Source organism: Lepidochelys olivacea (assembly GCF_965140295.1).
Source record: "Lepidochelys olivacea isolate rLepOli2 genome assembly, chromosome: 14".
Taxonomy (NCBI): domain Eukaryota; kingdom Metazoa; phylum Chordata; order Testudines; family Cheloniidae; genus Lepidochelys; species Lepidochelys olivacea.
The window spans coordinates 15,889,754-15,908,323 of NC_140424.1; the positions used below are offsets into that span (position 1 = coordinate 15,889,754).

The following is an 18,570-nucleotide window of genomic DNA, read 5'->3' on the forward strand; positions in this document are numbered from 1 at the left end:
GGCTTGTTCCACTGGGAACTCAAGTGAGACCAAGTTCATTTCACACAGGCCACCCAACAGCCACCAGATAGGAATGGCTCTTGGTTGCCAGGGATCTGGCCTGGATTTGAATCTGTGTCAGAGGTGGAGGGCTCTGTATCCCATCTCTTACCTCCTGAGCCATCCGGGTACTCTCCGCCCCCTCCCTCACTATGTATCAGACACACAGATCCTTGTATTGTGAAGCAAGTCTCTGTAGCCCTTTGTTGTTTTAAAGTGCTGAACAACTAAAGAAAATTCATGTCAAGAACCATCGCTCCTGGCTGCTGACTTCTATAGCTCTTCAGCCAGAGATTCCCACGGGTTTTATCAAAGGAGGGAGATATCACTCTCCCCCATCACAGATGGAGAACCAAGGCACAGAGAGATAACTGAAGGGCCCAAGGGCACCCGCAGGAGGTCAGTGGAAGAGTGGGGAACTGAGGTCCCATTCTCAAGCCCCTACACCACCGCTGCCTCCACTTCCTGTGTGGCCTTTCCTGGATTCTAATGGGGAAGGACTGTGGGTGCACTGACTGCAAGGGGTGAAGAGAGGAGGAGTCGTGGTCCTTCCTACCTTGCTCATGCTGTCAATCTCCTCTGCCCTCTGTCTGACGTGCAAAGCAGCTGCATTCACCCTTTCCTTCTCGACTCTCAGCTCCTGCCTCTCTTGCTCCACAGATTCCCTTTCTCTAGCCAGCTGCTCCTCCTTAGCCCGCAGCTCACTGGCCTTGATTTTCAGATCTGCTTGTTCCTAGGAAGAGAGCATCCATGGTGGCTCTATATTGGCTCCTCTCCCGAGCACTCAACCGAAGTGCTCCAAGAGATCCATGATAGAAGAGCCCCCCCCCGCCCCCCAAACTCCTGGCCCGCTGGAGGATTGTTCCCTGCTGTACACTTACTAGAGCGCTGGCTTTGTTGTGCAGGGGAAGATCCCCAAGCATTAGTGTGCAGGCTCTTTCCTTCACCTTGCCCAGACAGAGCAGCTGGCTCAGAGATCTGGGCCAGTCAGAGGAAGGGTTGGAAGGTTTCACTTCACCTACATTATTCAGGGCTCCATTTCCCCCCACGAAGACTCCTTCCCATGGCAGGAACACATGCTACAGGCAAAGTGCTGCATTCACCCTGCTGAGACGGCTGTGCTGCTCAACAACCCACAGCTAGTGGGGTGGGAGACCATCACACACTGCACCCCTCCTTCCCTGCCCCAGCAGCTACGTCCCTGATGCCGAGAACATGCACCAATGCTGGTAATTTGTCAGCAGTAATAATATTAGCACTGAATTACGAGTCACCACCCAGCGATTTATAGAATACTCCGACAATGAGATCTGCTCTTACACTGCCATCATCTGTATACCTGGAGAGAGAGAGAGAGAGAGATTTCCCCATGGTGATGCTCAAAGGGGGCGGAGCAGGGACCACACGGAGGTAGGGGGGAGGATGCAGGAAGGAATTTACATCGTTACCATGTGGAATCACTGAGTGGCTGGGGAAGAAACATGTCAGCGAAGCTCTGTCAGTCTGTCCAGCTGCTCTAACCCATCAGCTGACAAAGCTGAATTCAAGCCCTGAAGGACTGAAACGGGAACTTGCTTCACCGGGGTACCTTTGCCAGGGTCATGATGGCACATTCCCTCTGGGAGTCTATCTGCAGGGCGCGGTCGACGTCACGCTCTGTCCGCTCCTTGCTCAGCTTCTGCTGGGTATGGAACTCCGACCACTCCATGGCGAGCTTTCGACGCTCCTCCGCGCACTTCTGCATGACCGACTTCTGCTCCTCCAGCAAGACATTCTGCCGGAGCAAAGCATGAGAGAGATGCAACCAAGTCCTCCAAACCAGAGAGATGTAGGGAAGGTTGGCTTGAGGTCACAGAGAGTACCCCTTCCACCAGGAAAAGCGGAAAAGGGACTCCTTACGGTGCTCTACAGACTGAAAAGGATTCTTGCTACTAAGATTCCTGCTGCTGCTCCTGTGGATTGGGTAACATTCTTGTATCCAGACAGTGGAACCCCCTCTCTGTACTAGTGGGGCAGGGTTTTGCACTGTTCCCACAACACAGCAATGACGCAGAGGTAGTGACAGATGTCACCACCCTTTGGTGAAGTCTCTATCAAACATCTACTGAGTTTAAACGGGAGTGCTTTCCAGGAGGGAAGCGTTACAGCAGTGGGTTTTAAAAGTACCGAGCGACTAGTACCCTCCACTTGACATTTTTTTCCTGCCTTCAGCCACAATCTGTGGCTTCTCTCGCACACGTGACCTAGTGCATGTCATTGTTACTCTGTGCAACAATCAATGTCTGCAAAACCCAGACAAGCCTACCACCTTCCTGCTGACCTCATGCCATCCTGACGCCGCCTCTGTCATGCACGCTGTCAATCACCGTGCCACATCTCTGGGAAGAGCAGATAGGTGCTACCCCAGCAAACACGAAATGCTCCAGCTCCAGGAGCACATGCACCTTGCCCAAGAGTGACAAGTGAAGTCGGACAGGTTCACATGCTGGCTTAGGGTTCTGATTGAGCAGGAGGGCAAGATACTGCCAAGTAAAGCTGACGGTACCGTGATGCCTCACTGAAGTCCCAAGCGGTTAATCTCCAAGGGGAACTGCTTTCCCGCCCCCAAATCTTCTACTCCTATTAGGTTAATCTCCCTGAGCTATGCTAAAATCTATTATTTCCATCCTGCCCTTTGTCCTGTCCTCTTTTACCAGCAAAAGGATTTTTCTCCTGGCCTCGATGCCATCTGAATTAATGCTACATAATGGGAACACTTCCTCCTTGAGACCATCACCTTTGTTAAACATCAGGACACCTGACCTTTGCCCGCTCCAGCTCTTCCCTCTCCATGGTCAGCTGCTGGGTCATCACCCTCCGCTGTTCCTCTAGCGAACGCTGTAGAGATTCCACTTTGGCTTGTTCTGCTGTCACCCTCCAGCGTTCCTAGAGTGTGGAGACAACAGTGGGTAGGGGCAAAGCAATGCATGGGTTACGTGAGCCTATGGTCCATTCATGCCTTAAACGGAAGCTGTCATAAATATAAAGGGAAGGGTAAACACCTTTAAAATCCCTCCTGGCCAGAGGAAAAACCCTTTCACCTGTAAAGGGTTAAGAAGCTAGGATAACCTCACTGGCACCTGACCACAATGACCAATGAGGAGACAAGATACTTTCAAAGCTGGAGGGGGGGAAAAATAAAAACAAAGGGTCTGGGTCTGTCTGGGTGATGCTTTTGCCGGGGACAGAACAGGAATGGAGTCTTAGCATTTAGTAAGTAATCTAGCTAGATATGCGTTAGATTATGATTTCTTTAAATGGCTGAGAAATTAAGCTGTTGTGAATGGAATGGATATTCCTGTCTTTGTGTAACTTAAGGTTTTGCCTAGAGGGATTCTCTATGTTTTGAATCTAATTACCCTGTAAGGTATTTATCATCCTGATTTTACAGAGGTGATTCTTTTTACTTCTATTAAAATTCTTCTTTTCAGAAACTGAATGCTTTTTCATTGCTCTTAAGATCCAAGGGTTTGGGTCTGTGGTCACCTATGCAAATTGGTGAGGATTTTTACCAAACCTTCCCCAGGAAGTGGGGTGCAAGGGTTGGGAGGATTTTGGGGGGGAAAGATGTTTCCAAACAACTCTTTCCCAGAAACCCGGTTAGACGTTTGGTGGTGGCAGCGAAAGTACAAGGGCAAAGGGTAAAAGAGTTTGTACCTTGGGGAAGTTTAAACCTTAGCTGGTAAAAGTAAGCTTAGGAGGTTTTCATGCAGGTCCCCACATCTGTACCCTAGAGTTCAGAGTGGGGAAGGAACCTTGACAGAAGCAGATATTTTTCCACCACCACCTCTATTTTCTTTGACTTCAGGGCAGGGCCTGAGCCTTGGAGGTTCAGGCCTGGCCCTGATTTTTTCCCCCACCAAACAGGAAGACAGTTTTTCACCTGTGGAAAAAAAAAACCTGGCCTCTCGCCATGGCTGTCCGTAGGTTAAGGGGTGTTCCCGTATTGGCTACAGAACATGCAGGCCTCCTGGCCAGAGCCATAATCAAACACAGGCTGAAGACACAGGTTGTAGGCCTCGCCTCACCTGCTCAAGGAGACGAGTTTGCTCACTCAGCCTGGCCTCCATTTTAGCGATGACCTCCTGCAGCCGGCTCCGCTCCTCCTCCATGTCCCTTTGCTGCCGCGTCAGTCTGTCCTGCAGCACTGAGGGGAGAAAAACCACCGTGCAGCAAACTGCAGCCATTCACAGGCTAATCCCACAGTCCAGCGCAAGCCACCATTGTGTCCGTCTTGCACAAAAGTTGCAGGGCCGGATCTTCAGCTGGTTTAAATCAGTGTCACTCCAATGGTGCTGTGCTGGTTTACAACAGCTGGGAACTGACCCTCAGTCCCAGCTAGCTGGGATGGATCCTCCGCTGGGAGTGTTGTCTGGCTACAGGACATTCCTGGGGAGCCGCTTTCAGCACAGAGGATCTTTGGCGCAGTTGACTTGCTCAGGTACAGCCCTGGGCAAGCCACTGTTCTTTTCAGAAAGGTAAGGGCGTAAGAGACACACAGATGGGAACATCTGCTGGAGCGGATGGATGATCTTGTGATTAAAACACTGGACAGGGATCTGGATCTAATTCTCTGCCACAGACTCCCTATGTGCTTTTGGGCAAGTCATTTAATCTCTCTCTGTGCCTCAGTTTCTTGTGTGTAAATGGGGCAGAGATTATCTTGCTCTATGTTTGTACAGTGCCTAGCACAATGGGACCTGGTCTGTGATTAGGGCTCCTAGATGCTTCCACCACACACGTCTCCTTTTGGACTGTAAGTTCTTTGGGGGCAGTGACTGTGTGTGCATACAATGGGGCTCTGATTGAGGTTGGGGCCCCTAGCTGCTACTGTAATAAATAACCACGACCGAGATTGATAGAAAAAATAAAAAGCAGGTACCCCTGAGCTGTTCATCCCGCTGACGGGCTCCAATCTCGAGCTCCTGCGACGTGTTGTGGTGGGTAGCCTCCACTTTGTAGGAGAGGTCATTCAGGTTACTGGAAAACTTCTCCATCTGCTCAATGATGCCGTTCAAAGATCTGCAAGAGGAAGGAGCAGGGCCACAGTTATGTGGTAGCTGCATCGGTTCACACTGGGTTCATGTTTTCAACGTTATCTTCATGTGATGAGGGGCTAGAAAGATTTACTTTAAAACAAAACCTTAGATTTTGAGCCCAACTCCAGGGCAAGGGGTGGCTTCCTGGGCAATAAATATGCACTGCCTTGCCTAAGAGCTTGAGTGGGTACGATAGCTTTGTCCTGAACCTCTCCTGCTCAGTTAACCCCTCCCCTCGGTAGCAGCAAAGGACAGGAGCTACTTTTTCTCAGGGGTAATGTAGAGTCCTTCAAACAAAGCTCATTTATTGACTGACAGAGCTTGAGAGTTGGTGAGGGCAATTTACTCGCTGAGCCAGTGGCTTCTGTGCAAACACATCATTGACGTCAGGTGTTCTCCCTCTGGTTGGGTTCCTCCCAGCACCCCAGCCCTGACTTCCCCTGCAGACAGCCCTCCGCTTGGGGACCATGCCCATAGATTCCAAGGCCAGAAGGGACCACTGTGACCATCGAGTCTGGGTGCGTGTGACTATTCCCCAGCCGTCCCATGGAGAGCTGTCAGGTTTATGGAGCTTGCTGTGAGAGAGCATCCCAACTCTGTAGCAACTCTGTTTTTCAGAGACTCTCTGAGCCCTGAAGGGAAGAAGCAACCTACTCAGCTGCTTGCTCTTCTCCTTCAGAACCAGAAGAGGAACCCAACCTCCCATCACGGTCTATGGTGGGCGGGTGGGGAGCTGAAGGACCAAGGGAAGGAGACCATGCTGGGTGGCAGCCGGTACCTGGTATGGGAGGTAGCACTGGTTACCGCGTCAATCTCCTGATCTTTCAGTCGTTTCAGCCTTTGTAGCTGCTCTTCATGGTCTTTGCGCATCTCCAGAATGGATGCCCTATAGGACTCAGAGGGGAGGAGCCCGTTAACCACATCTAGTTACTTACGTTCCCTGCCGCATATGCCGCAGTCGGTGCTCAGACACACGGCCCTCGTTGCCAAGAGCCCAGAGAAACACACAGAGAGAGCTGAACGGCTGATCTCGGCCCCCGGCTGCAGGCGATTGTGGATGGTCACTGTGTAAGCTCATGGAGACAACTCATTCCTAGAGGAAATCTGCTCCTTCCTGCCCAGGCTCGAGCAGAAGGGTGGATGGGGGAAAATAACGGCCGTGCAGCCCAAAGGACCCTACGCAGGTGCAGGTCCCTGTGCCGTGCAGTGACAGTCCCAGGCGTACCTGCCTCGGGTGATGCAGGCCATTGGAGCCCGTGCCCAGGGGCCTGCTGCCTGCCGGTGAGAGTAGCTCAACCTCCTCACAAGCAGATGCAAATGCTCGTGGCTAGCTGAATAACTCAGGAGATCGGGACAAACCTTTAATCGCTTCCCACCAGGGCTGGGGTTATTCTTCACACCATTGCACAAGCCTGACTTGTCCTGACACCACGATCCCAGCTGGGCCCATTTTCCCATCTGCTCGGACACGGATTCCAAGAGCTTTGGCCCCTTAGGGAGGAGAATAATTCGGACCCCGGATGCCCCCTGCCAGGCTGGCTGTCCCCTCCCCGGCCCTCCTTACCGCTGCAGCTCCCGCAGCCTCTCCACCTCCTGGACCTTCTCCTGCTCCAGCTCTGCCAGCCTGCGCTGCTGCTGTGCCAGGAGCTCTGACTTGGCCCGCTCTGCGCCTTGGCAGTGGGACAGGTACTGCGCTGCCAGTTCCTCGTTCTCCTGCCGCAGCCTCGCCTCGCGCTGCCGGGAAGATTCCTCCATCACCTTCACACGGCTCCTGCCCACGAGGAGACACACAGAGGCTGGAGGAGCTGTTGGCACGGTGCCTGCTGGGCTGGGGTGCTAGTGGGTGGTTCTGATCTGAAATATGATGCTTAGGGGCCAACTTTCAAATGCAGGACCCTAATTTAAGTGCCAGTGTAGGTATCTGCTGCTGATTTAACAGTAAATAAATAATAATACCCAGCTCTTTATATTTTTGTATATATATTATATAGCGCTTTTCATCACTAGATCTCAAAGCACTTCACAAAGGGGATCAAATCCCCTTTTACAGGTTGGGAAACTGAGGCACAGAGCTGTGACGTGTCGTGCTCAAAGTCACACGGCATGTCAGCAGGAGATCTGGAAGTAGCACCCTGATGCCTGGTCCCCTGCTCCAACTATACGCTGGGCCAACTGCTGTAAGCAGGGCACTACACACCCCAGGTATGCTGTGCATCAGGCAGGACCCTGAGTGCGGGGGCAAAGGTCCATGTCCCTGGTGTGCATGTCCCTGGGGTGGAGGCCCACGATACCTGTGTGCATTGTCAACAAGTTCCAAGTCTTCCTCATGACGCTGCTGTAGACTCTCCAGGAGCAACTTCTGCTGATTCCTCTCCAGCTCCAGCTTCCGCACCTGATGTGGAAAGTCACCAAGATGAGCTAAAAAAAACCCCTTCTTGGCTGGGGTGAGACACTGTACCCCATGTGACACCCTGGAACCCAAGCTCACCAATTCTATAGGATGAGGATATATTTTGTACAAAGTATGCATTGTGAGGTATCATTTGAAAATGCATAATCTACTGCACATCATTGTCATGTTAAATTTGTGTATCAGCGTTGTACATGGGGTTATTGTACATGGAGCTATGAGATTTTACTTAGGATTGTTACTGAAATATACTGTAGTGCTGGGTAACTGGATACTGTAGTTCTTGATGCCATCTGAATTAACGCCACATAATGGGAACAGTTCCTCCTTGAGACCATCACTTTCAGACTCTGAAGCATGCCAGCCAGGTGCTAAAAGGCCATTACTTGTTCAATTAGAAATTCACCAGCAGGGGAGTTATAAACAAAGCGTTTACAGTTCATCTGCAGGACAGCTGGCAGGGCACGTACGCAATAGAACTACATGGCCCCCTGTCCCAGTGTAACCCACACACCTCCTGGGTGTGGTGTTCTGTCCCATCTCGTGGAACCAAGACCACTTGGATAGATGGAGAGAGAGAGAGAGAGAGAGAGAAAAAAACGAACAAGTCTGCTTTACAGCCTTAGCTAACAGCCAGTTGGCTTTTAGCTCATGTGGTAGAGGCTCATGCACTAAGCTCCAGAGATCCCAGGTTAGACTCCACCCACTGATGACCAGGGTCTGTCAGTGTAACAAGCGGGGGCTTGTCCGGGATTTCAACTGGGGAGACTCTGAAGCTCGGGACCTGCTTCCTCAGCCAGGGGAAGTATGTAACCCACATACCTTCTGGGTGTGGTAGTCTGTCCCATCTAGTGGCACCGAGACCACTTAAAGAGAGAGATAAAATGAGTCTGGTAACAGCTCATGTGGTAGAAATTTGTGCACTAAGCTGCAGAGGCCCCAGGTTTGATCCCGCCTGCCGACGACTGGGGTCTGTTGGCGTTACACCAGCAAGGACTTTTCCAGTGAAAAGGGTCAGGATATAAGAAAGTGGGGGGAAGGCATCTGGCTACCTCTCCCCTCCTACTCTCTGCTCATGGTAGCAAGATCATTTGAAAGACAAAGCACCATCACTGCACTGAGGGGAGTGGTCCAGCCTGGAAGGCTTTCCAGTCAGCATGGGCTGCTGAAAGTTTTGGGTCAGAGAAATCCTTTTGCTTTCAAATCTTGTTTAGCTTAGTAACATTTAAGTCAGGAAATAGCTTGCGTGTTTCTCTTTTATTTCTTTTGTAACCAATTCTGACTTTTATGCCTTTACCCTTTATACTCACTTAAAATCTATCTTTCTCTAGTTAATGAACTTGTTTTATTCTTTTACCTAAACCAGCATATTTTGATTGAAGTGTTTGGAGAATCTCTACTCAGGTTAACAAGGGCTGGTGCATAACCATTCCCTTTGATGGAATGATGGACTTTCCATGAGCTTGCACTGTTTGGGAGCGGGGGATGGGGGTGGGGCCTGAGCAGTGCAAGAAACACATTCCTGGGGTACAAAGCTGGGGAATTTGCCCTGTATGTAGTTTGTGAGTGTCTGGGAGAGCATCCATGCTAATGGCTGTGTGTGAGCATAGCCTGCAGAGGCTGCTTGTCACTAGCAAGGCAGCGTAAAAGGCAACCAGGCTGGAGAGTTAAAGGGACCCAGTGGTTCAATAGTCCGGACTATACCCTGAGGGATGTCGGCTGGCTTGCAGTCAGGTCCCCACAGAGCAAACCAGTACACATGGAGGACATCAGCATTCACCCTTAGTACAGGGATAGCTCACTGGGTGGCAGCCAGCAGGTGTGCACAGAAAGCAGGAATCTTGAGGCTTTACTAGGAGGGGTGTGGCTCGAACATCTCTGTGAGCCCTCCCTGTGGCCCTCAGCAGACTGTACCTCAGCAGACAGACCCTCTGTTACCCCATGTCTCTGGCACCCCTAATCCTGCTGCCCTTTGGAGCCCAGGTATTTCCTTCCTAACTGTTACTATCACAGCCCAGTACAATCACTCCTAGCTTGGCCCCAGTGGCAAGACTGGTGCGAATACAGAGAGACCAATCCTGCCTCTGCCCTCAGCCCAGCAGGCTGGGTCCCTCACCTGGCTCTCCAGCTCAGCGAGACGAGTCTGGGCACTCAGCAGTTCCGCCTGGTGCCTTGCTGCATTCTCCCTCAGCTGTGCCTGCAAAGCCACCTGCCTCTTCTCGTACTCACTGGCGTTCAGCAAGCTCAGGGCCAGGGGCTCGGCCTGCAGGAGCTGCAAGGGGAGAGCACCGAGGGGTGGGGAGACAAAACCAAGCCCTTTTAGAATGAAGAGTGGCAGAAGCACCCTGTCAGCCCAGCAGGATGCAGTGTCCTCCTCTGCAGAAGCCACGCCCTGTCCTCACCTGCTGCGGCAGTAGAACCTGCTGGAGAGGAGCCCCAGACAGGGCAACCTGCAATGAAACAGGGAAAAGCTCAGCCACCTTCTCCTCTTAAAGGCCTCCACCCCTGTGGGGAACATCTTAACTCTACTGAGCCTGGGAAACCCCTACAATGGCTGCCATTAATTCTGGTCCTACTTTGCGCCCCTCCTCCAGGCTTGCCAGTCCTTCTCTGATCTTACCCCACTGCAAATCTGGATCCTTTCTTCCAGAAGAATACCTCTCTATGAAACCTCCAAAGGGTCCTGCCCCAGAAGGCAGCATGGACAGGACAGGAGACTTCCAACCTGCCCCAGAGCAGGCAATGGAACAGACTCGGAGTTTAGTTCGGTCTTATTGCTGGAGATAGACTCAGGAGTAATAGGATCAATTCTTTTTAATTAAAACATACACCCCCCAACCCCCCATAATGAAGGGCAGGAAATGAAAAGGACCCAGAAGGTCCAGCTTCGGCTTCTCAGTGAGGTCTTGAAAGCTAAGTAAGGATTCCAGGACACACTCCTTTTTAAAAGCTTTGATAATTTTCCCCCTTCAATTGCACACACACACACACACACAGTCCTTTCACCTCAAAACTAAGAAAACCTGGCAATGTAAAACCCAATAATTAGCTAGAATTCAAGTCTCATTATTAATTACTACACTCACAAATGTATTCTGAGCACTTCTAGTGAAGGGCCTCATAGCATTTTGTAAACCCTACTTAAAACCTCACAGGACCTCTGGAAAGGAAGTAAGGGAGTGTTATTTCACCCCTTCTACTGCTGAAGAAACTGAGGCATGGGGAAATAGAAGTGACTTGACCTAGGTCACATTAGCTAATCAGTGAGACAGCAGGGAGCAGAACACAGACTCCCGATTCCCACTTCCCGATTCCCACTTCCCATTCCCAATTCCTGCATTTTAGCCACTGAAAAATGACTGTACAGGTAGGGGTGTATTATCCCCAATACACCATGATCGGTGTTGTAGCATCTCACACCTACCGGAGTTAGTGTGGAAAACCCCAGACCCTCTGGATGTCCTTGGAGAGAAGCTGCAGGTGGAGAAAATTCAACACATTTAACACTCAGACATGGCAGTGGACTTAGGCATTTTCAGGGAGACAGTAGCATTGGAAGCCTGGCAGAAATAAATGAAGCCCTTCCATAAGTGTGCTGCTTCAGCATGATGAGGACATGCTAGTGTCATAAACGCTCCAGCCACTGAAGCAGTGGGGGGCAGGTACTCCAGACCACATGGGCAGAGTGGAGCCTTGAGGGGCTGGAAGGTCCTCTGGGCACTAAAGAAAGATGCATCTTTAATGAAACCCTTGGACCCCACAAGTGCCTCCTTGAATGCTTTATGTGCATTCGTCCCTTCACCTGCCTTGCTACATCCCTGCCAAGGAGCTGACTGGGACAGATTTCTACTCCGTGCATATGGACTGACACATGGCAGGTGCTTGATATGCAGCACTGGCCTGATTTTCATTCACATCCCACACCAAAATCACTAAGACCCGCAAGTGCTCAGCACCTCTAGGAAATCAGGCCATACTACTTGCTCCCAGGGACCCAGGCATGTAGTGCAGGTCCTGGCCCGGTCAGCAAGCTCTTTCCTTCTAACCCAAGGGCCACCATTTCTGCACCCCCCTCGAATTCCTTCCTGCTTGGCCAGCCTCATCATGGTGCTCACCCTCCAAACAGGAGGCAGATTATTGACCTCATGTGAGACAACCAGCTGGAAAGAGAGGACATCATCACCCTCCACGCGCAAGCCCAGTGCGTTTCCTCTGTGACGTGCCAGCCCTCCGCCAGTAGCAAGAGAAAGGGGCATCTGGCTCCCACCAGCATCTGCCTCCCACAGCCTGCACAGCTACCCTTAAGTCACACAACTAACCACATGCATTTGCTTTGAACCCTTCATGTTATGTGCTCTTTCCAGGCTCCAACCCAACACCACCTGGACACCTAATTGTCTCCCACCCCCATTGGCTTTGATGTCATCCCTTTGACACACCACTGAGGCCACTGTCTGCTACCTCCCGACTGCATAATGTCCAATCTCTTTTAATACAGTAGTACCTCAGCATCACGAACACCAGGGTTACCAACTGACCGGTCAACCACACACCTCATTTGGAGCTGGAAGTACATAATTGGGCACCAGCAGAGACAAAAAAAACCCAGAACACAAATACTGTACAGTACTGTGTTAAATGTAAACTACTAAAAAAATAAAGGGAAAGTTTAAAAAAAGATTTGGCAAAGTAAGGAAACTGTTTCTTGTGCTTATTTCATTTAAATTAAGATGGTTAAAAGCAGCATTTTTTTCTGCATAGTAAAGTTTCAAAGCTGTGTTAAGTCAATGCTCAGTTGTAAACTTTTGAAAGAATCATAATGTTTTGTTCACAGTTATGAACATTTCAGAGTTACGAACAACCTCCATTTCCGAGGTGTTCGTAACGCTGAGGTTCTACTGTATATTTAATGGACAAAAAGTTACACATATGCGCCAACAGGGGGCAGTGCTCTGTAACAGCTGGAACTGAGATGGGAATAACAGGTAGTGGCTGCAGATGGCTGACGGTTACCCATGTCCCCGCATCCTTGGACTGGGGGTGCGTAGGACAACGAGGGTATGTCTTCACAGCAACTAGACACCCGCGGTTGGCCCGTGCCAGCCAACTCAGCTAAGGCTGTGGGGCTGTTTCATTGCAGGGTCCTAGAGCCTGGACTCCAGCCAGAGCCCAGGTGTCTACACAGCATTGACACAGCCCTGCAGCCCAAGCCCCGTGAGCCTGAGTCGGCTGGCACAGGACAGCTGTGGGTTTTTCTTTGCTGTGTAGACATACCCTAATGGGCTAACACTGGGATACAAAGCAGTGAAGGGATGAGGTTGAATGTTTAGGTAGGGTAATCCAAGGAGGTGAGAGGATTGTGGAAGAGGAGGATGAAGAGCAGAGGTGACTGAGGAAGGCTGAGGACTAGTTATCCTACTGCTAGCGTGTCAAGGAAAGCATGGCTGCTCAGGTCTGGCCCTTCCTCAAGACTAGAGGGGTGATGGAAAGAAGCAATGCCAGACACTAAACTAGCATCCAGGGGCTGTAATTGGAGAGGACTTTGTCCACACTCAGAGAGTGTGGGGATGGCAGGGGGCTGAGACCTGTGGGGATCTGACCCCTTCCAGCTGACAGAGAGAGAATACGAACATGTGATCAACCACACATTCGTCTACCATTCAATTGTGGGCAAGCCTCAAGGGTCCCTACAGACATCACAGCAAATATGTTTGGACTTTTCAGAATTCGTAATGAAACCTTTTTGATACACGACCTGGAAACCTTGCTAGGCCCATCTTTTCCCCATTTTCATCTCACCTTCAAGGGCAATGATGCAGAGATCATTTCACTTTAAAAGATACAACTTTGTATTTCTCATCCTGGGAGAGAGAGTAGAATTTGGGAATCCTCCAGGTTACACAATGTCTCTCTCTGGCTCCTGATCACTCAGCTAGGTGCGTCAACAGTGCGTGTTGCCTCCCCAGTAGCTGGGACGATTTGGGATGTGAAACATACCGGCGTGACTGGTGTCTCCAGGAGGTGCCCCTTTCCTGGACTCAGATGTAAGAGATGAGGCTTGTTTCTGAGTGGTTAGCCATGGACCAGGATACCTGTGGGATGCATAGAGTAGATAAGTAACTAGGAATGCTATTATATAGCCTCATTGCAGGGCGTATGGGGAAAGAGAGATTAAAGAGGTATTTTCCAGTTAACATGCATAGCTTTTGTAAGAAGAGTGTTTCACAAAACATCCGGTCAGCAGTTTTGTACAGCACCAGGCGTATGGATTCCTGCACGTGGAGTCACAAAGGGGGAGGGTGTTCAAAGGTCAAAAGTTGGAGTTGTCAATCCAAGGTGATTTTTCTTTAAAACATACTGCACCCGATCTCACTGTTCACGCACATCACGGATTTATAACAATCAAAAGCCACCACAAAGTTCTCTTCCTGCCTACCCTCAGGCAGTCATGGACTGACTTAAATCAAAATGATTTAGATAAGTAACCAGAAAATCAAAGTAATTTAAATCATCCATTTATATCAGAGCACGCAGGAAACTTTGATTTAAATAATTGATTTTAATTATGTTTTACATTTGTAATTTTTCATTATTTTCCTAAAGAGAAGTTGATTCTCATTGGTTGGTAACCATTAAAACATATTGAATTGTATAGACTTGACTCTGAATTTGGTGCTTCTTTTTGCCACGCAGGAGGATGCACTATATCTGTACATATTTAGTTAAGCAATTATACAGCTTAAACTTCCATTTATTCAGAGAGTCTTAATTTTTACATTTCTTTATTATGTTAGAAAATGGTGAATGAGGCATTACTTATTTATTAGCTGATGATTAATTTTTTACTTGTGATTTGTGTCAAGCTCTGTTTGGATGAAAATTTAAATTTAATTAAAAATGTACAAAACCAGAAATTTTAATTGGTTTTAATTTAATAAAATGACCTTAAATGTGTTGGATACATAAGAAAAAAAGTTTATCACAACAGTTTGCATTTCAAACTAACTAATTTATGAAACAAAGCAAGTAATATCTGTATTTTGAGATTGTTTCTGGTCACCATGTCCTGCAAGATTTTAGAACTAGTAGATATCATAGTCTCAACACCTAGTTTTTATTCCCACATTGAAAGAGGAAAGCAAGTTTTCTGTTTTTTCAACTCCAAAAAGTTGAAAGTTTCTTAACTTTGAATGAACCAGTCATTGAACTAAACTAGTTGAATAATCTGAAATGAAGAAAATATTCTCTCTGCACATGCAGAAGAGGCTACACTGCTGTCAAAAGCTGGTTTAGCACTTCAACAAACTCTGGTTCCATGCTCTTAGCCAGTGACTTCCACCGGTTCAGTGATCTTTCTTTAAAATTTGACAACACACATGTACTGCTTAATTATGTCTGTATTTAATTTAAATGATTTTAATAAATTATAAGAAGTTTAGGAATTAACATAAATGATCAGTTTCACATTTAATTTTGAATAGGTTTATTTTAAAAAATATGCATTTAACGTAAATCAAAAACATCTGATTTAAGTTTAAAAATCCGATTTAAATAAAAAAACTATTTTAAATTTTTTTTAAATAATTGTTTTTTATTTACCACATTTCAACCCCCAACACTCTCACGTCTGACACCGTTTTAATTCATTTCAGCAGTTCCTGTTGAAAAGGCAGATTAGCAGGTATAGCTATAGTGAAGACATACCCTGAGTCTTCCATCCTGGTGGACTTATCTTCTGGGACAGCAGACCGCTGAGGCTCTCTCACAGAGGGAGCTTGTTGGCTGAAAACAAGAGTCACTTATATGAAAGAGCAAAGAATCTTAATATAAATTGACAGTGATGGGGGCCACAATCCTCCAGTGTCAGCTACAACTGTATCTTGCAACCTCAAAGACAGTGAAGGTCTCCCTTCTGTCAAAAGCAATCTCTTCCTCCTAACAGAGCTATGGAAGTATTCAGCATTCACTTGGTTTGAAACATTTAGGCCTGACCTACACTACAGAGTTAGGTTGATGTAAGGCAGCTTATATTGACCTAACTCTGTAAGCGTCTACACTACAATGTTGCTCCCGCCGATGTCAGTTGCCCACTACACCAACTTAATAACTCCACCTCTGTGAGAGCAGCAGCGCTTAGGTCGATGCAGTGTCAGTTTAGACACTGTGTTGCTTACATCAGACTGTTCCGGCTGTCAGTGCCCCACACTGACAGCCGGAGCAAGCGCTCCTGGTGAGGACACACACCACTAACAGAAGGAGTTAGCGTGGACATACAAAAACAATTTAATTACTGCGGTGGCTCTACGTCAACGTAAATTAAATCAATTTAATTTTGCAGTGTAGATTTGTCCTTAATTTCAAAGGCTGAAGGAGCAAATGCACACAACAGTAAACTGTGACTATAAGCTACCAAGATACCTCACTTTTGTCTGACAGGCTCTTCCTAATTATACTCATCAGTCCTGCTTTGGGAAGCACAAGCCATAGCCAATTTGTTCTCAGCCTTAACTCTATGTTCACGAAGATTTTGCCTGGGAATTTCCTTAGTTTTCTTATAATTTTTTCATGCTCATTGTTATTATTATTATTTATATTATCATAGCGACTAGGATCATATAACTGAAGAAGGGTGGAGGGACTTTGCTTGTAAGTTACAAGTTAAGGGCAAGAGTTATTGAATCATGGAAAAGGCAGAAAACAAAATTGGTTTGAATTTTTGGTGGCTTCTGGATCATTGTCCCAGGCTTCCCAAAGTAAATCACTGTAGCCTTCACACAGTTACAATGGCAGCCTGCATAATGTCCATTGCAGCTGAAATGAAAGGCAGCACGGTCTGGACTCCAAATTGACCTGGAAGCTAGGAAATCCTACGTTCTTATCCCAGCTCTATTTCTGTAGGCAAAAATAGTCACACTTGGGTGCCTAAAGTTAGGCCCTTAAAAATGGCCCAGATTTTCAGAGGTGCTGAGCACTAGCGACCTCCCAGTGAAGCCAGTGGGAGCTGCAGGAGCTCTAGACCTCTGAAAAGCAGCCCACTGGCATGTCTTTACCTGGTAACAGTAATGGGGTCCACCTCGTCGTCCTGTCTCAGGGAGCCCGAGGCCCCAGCCCTTTTCTCCTGGACCTTCCCCTGCACCTGGGATTTTTTTCGAGACAAGGCGTTATTCAGCCAGCTATCATCCTCCTCCTCAAGTGGTCTGGGTTTAGCTGCTGCTTCCTCTGCAGCTGGCTTTGTCCCAGGAAGGAGCTGGCTGGCTGGGCTGGGCTGCTTGGTGGCTGAGGAGCTGGATGGCTTGTTCAAAGGGGCTGCCGCAGGACTACCTTTGGCGGCGTCCTTGGCTAGAGATGGAGGGTCCAAATCGATAAAGTCCTCATCTTTCAAGCCCAGCCAGTCAGCGCCAGTCTTACTGCCTCGCATGGGGCTCGTGATGGCTGGAGTGGTTGGTTTGGACCTTTGGTCCATTTTCAGTTCATTGATATTCTCTGCTGAAAACCTGCAACGGAAGAGAGAGATGAACACACAAAGCTGAGTGTGCTAGGACTTCGGCAGCTCCCTGCTGGGAGGCAACATGGGCCAGTGGTTAGTGCGGCAGACACAGGCAGGCATCAGATATAAAACACATACCTGACAGATTGTCGTCTTGACCTCCGGCCCTCGGGTGTGGAGGCCAGGGTGGGCTGGTAGGCTCCGAAGGTGAAATCCTCATTGTCCCAAATGTTTTCCTTATCTGTTTAGACAAGTGGAGACTAAAGTCAGTCTGCAGTAGGCAAGCAGGCTGCATCAGTACACACTCACATGCTCTCGCTTTTGGTCTGTTGTATGGGAGTTTCATTGTAATTTGCTTAGGCCCTGCCTAAACTACAAAAGTTGGCTTGTCTAGCTATATTGGTCTTGCTATGCTGGCAAACCCCCACAGAATGTACCCCATGCCCACACCCTACTGTAACTATCTTTGTACAAGGTACGTCTTGTAAGGTGTCATTTGAAGACTCATAATTTGCTGGTCAATATTGACTTGATAAAATATGTGTGGCAACATTGTATGTGAAGTTATCAGATTTCCCTGTAAGCTGTTATTAACATATGTTCCAAACTGAGGTTAGCAAACCGGTCTGTCTCAAACAAAGGAATGTGTGCTCTGCTTCATTTGCCTTTAAGCAGTAAACAGAGTCATCAAGCAGGAAGAGAGACAAAGGGAGTTCAAACAGGTGGGGAAAACCAGCAGGAAACATCCTTACATGCAGACACTCTGTCTCCTGAATCTCAGCAGGAAATGTTTTCCAAGAGAGGGACTGACACTATAAAAAGGAGGAATAAGCCCCCCAAGGTACCCTCTCCTCTCTGCTCATTGATTCACCGCACAAGAAGAGACAAAGGAAGCAGCCATTAAACCGAAGAAGGGGTCCAGGCCTAAGAAGTTTGGCCAGTAAGACTTGAGCGCATGTGGCGAGAAAAACTTTGCTTCGAATTTAACATAGGTTGCTTGGTTAGGCACTGGTTACATTTTAACTTTACTTTTCATGTAACCATTTCTGGCTTCTACGCCTCATTGCTTTATTCACTGAAAATCTCTTTCTTTGTAGGTTTCAGAGTAACAGCCGTGTTAGTCAGTATTCGCAAAAAGAAAAGGAGTACTTGTGGCACCTTAGAGACTAACCAATTTATTTGAGCATGAGCTTTCGTGAGCTACAGCTCACTTCATCGGATGCATATGTAGCTCACGAAAGCTTATGCTCAAATAAATTGGTTAGTCTCTAAGGTGCCACAAGTACTCCTTTTCTCTCTTTGTAGTTAATGCCTTTGTTTTACTGTTTTATCTAACTGGGAGTGAGTTGGGGTCATCCTGTACTACACCCAGAGCTGGTATGAGCCCAGGCGTGGCTGTTTGGCTGCAGTTACTCACCGGCAGATGTAGCTGGGAGTAATTTACATGCTGGAGGCTGTTTGGGAGCACTCCAGACTGGAAGTGACAGCAGCAAAGCAATGTGAAGGGCACGCCAGGTAAGAGAGCAGGGGTGACACAGCTATTCATTAGTCTAGAT

General features: G+C 48.3%; 1 protein-coding gene across 6 annotated transcripts in view; it reads right to left on the reverse strand.

Moving 5' to 3' along the window:
- FBF1 (Fas binding factor 1) overlaps positions 1-18,570 on the reverse strand; it is a 35,127-nt gene that overhangs the window by 4,535 nt on the left and 12,022 nt on the right. For 5 of the 6 annotated variants that reach the window (XM_084646913.1, XM_084646914.1, XM_084646915.1 and 2 more), the window contains 15 exons: positions 17,153-17,255; positions 16,578-17,021; positions 15,232-15,309; positions 13,525-13,619; positions 10,952-11,001; positions 9,930-9,977; positions 9,644-9,799; positions 7,409-7,509; positions 6,682-6,888; positions 5,896-6,003; positions 4,961-5,100; positions 4,107-4,225; positions 2,842-2,964; positions 1,628-1,813; positions 596-772 (listed from right to left, as the gene is read on the reverse strand). In XM_084646913.1, coding sequence (XP_084503039.1) covers positions 596-772; positions 1,628-1,813; positions 2,842-2,964; positions 4,107-4,225; positions 4,961-5,100; positions 5,896-6,003; positions 6,682-6,888; positions 7,409-7,509; positions 9,644-9,799; positions 9,930-9,977; positions 10,952-11,001; positions 13,525-13,619; positions 15,232-15,309; positions 16,578-17,021; positions 17,153-17,255 — 2,135 coding nt within the window. The remainder of the gene's footprint in view (positions 1-595; positions 773-1,627; positions 1,814-2,841; positions 2,965-4,106; positions 4,226-4,960; positions 5,101-5,895; positions 6,004-6,681; positions 6,889-7,408; positions 7,510-9,643; positions 9,800-9,929; positions 9,978-10,951; positions 11,002-13,524; positions 13,620-15,231; positions 15,310-16,577; positions 17,022-17,152; positions 17,256-18,570) is intronic. The other variant, XM_084646916.1, reaches the window with a different exon arrangement.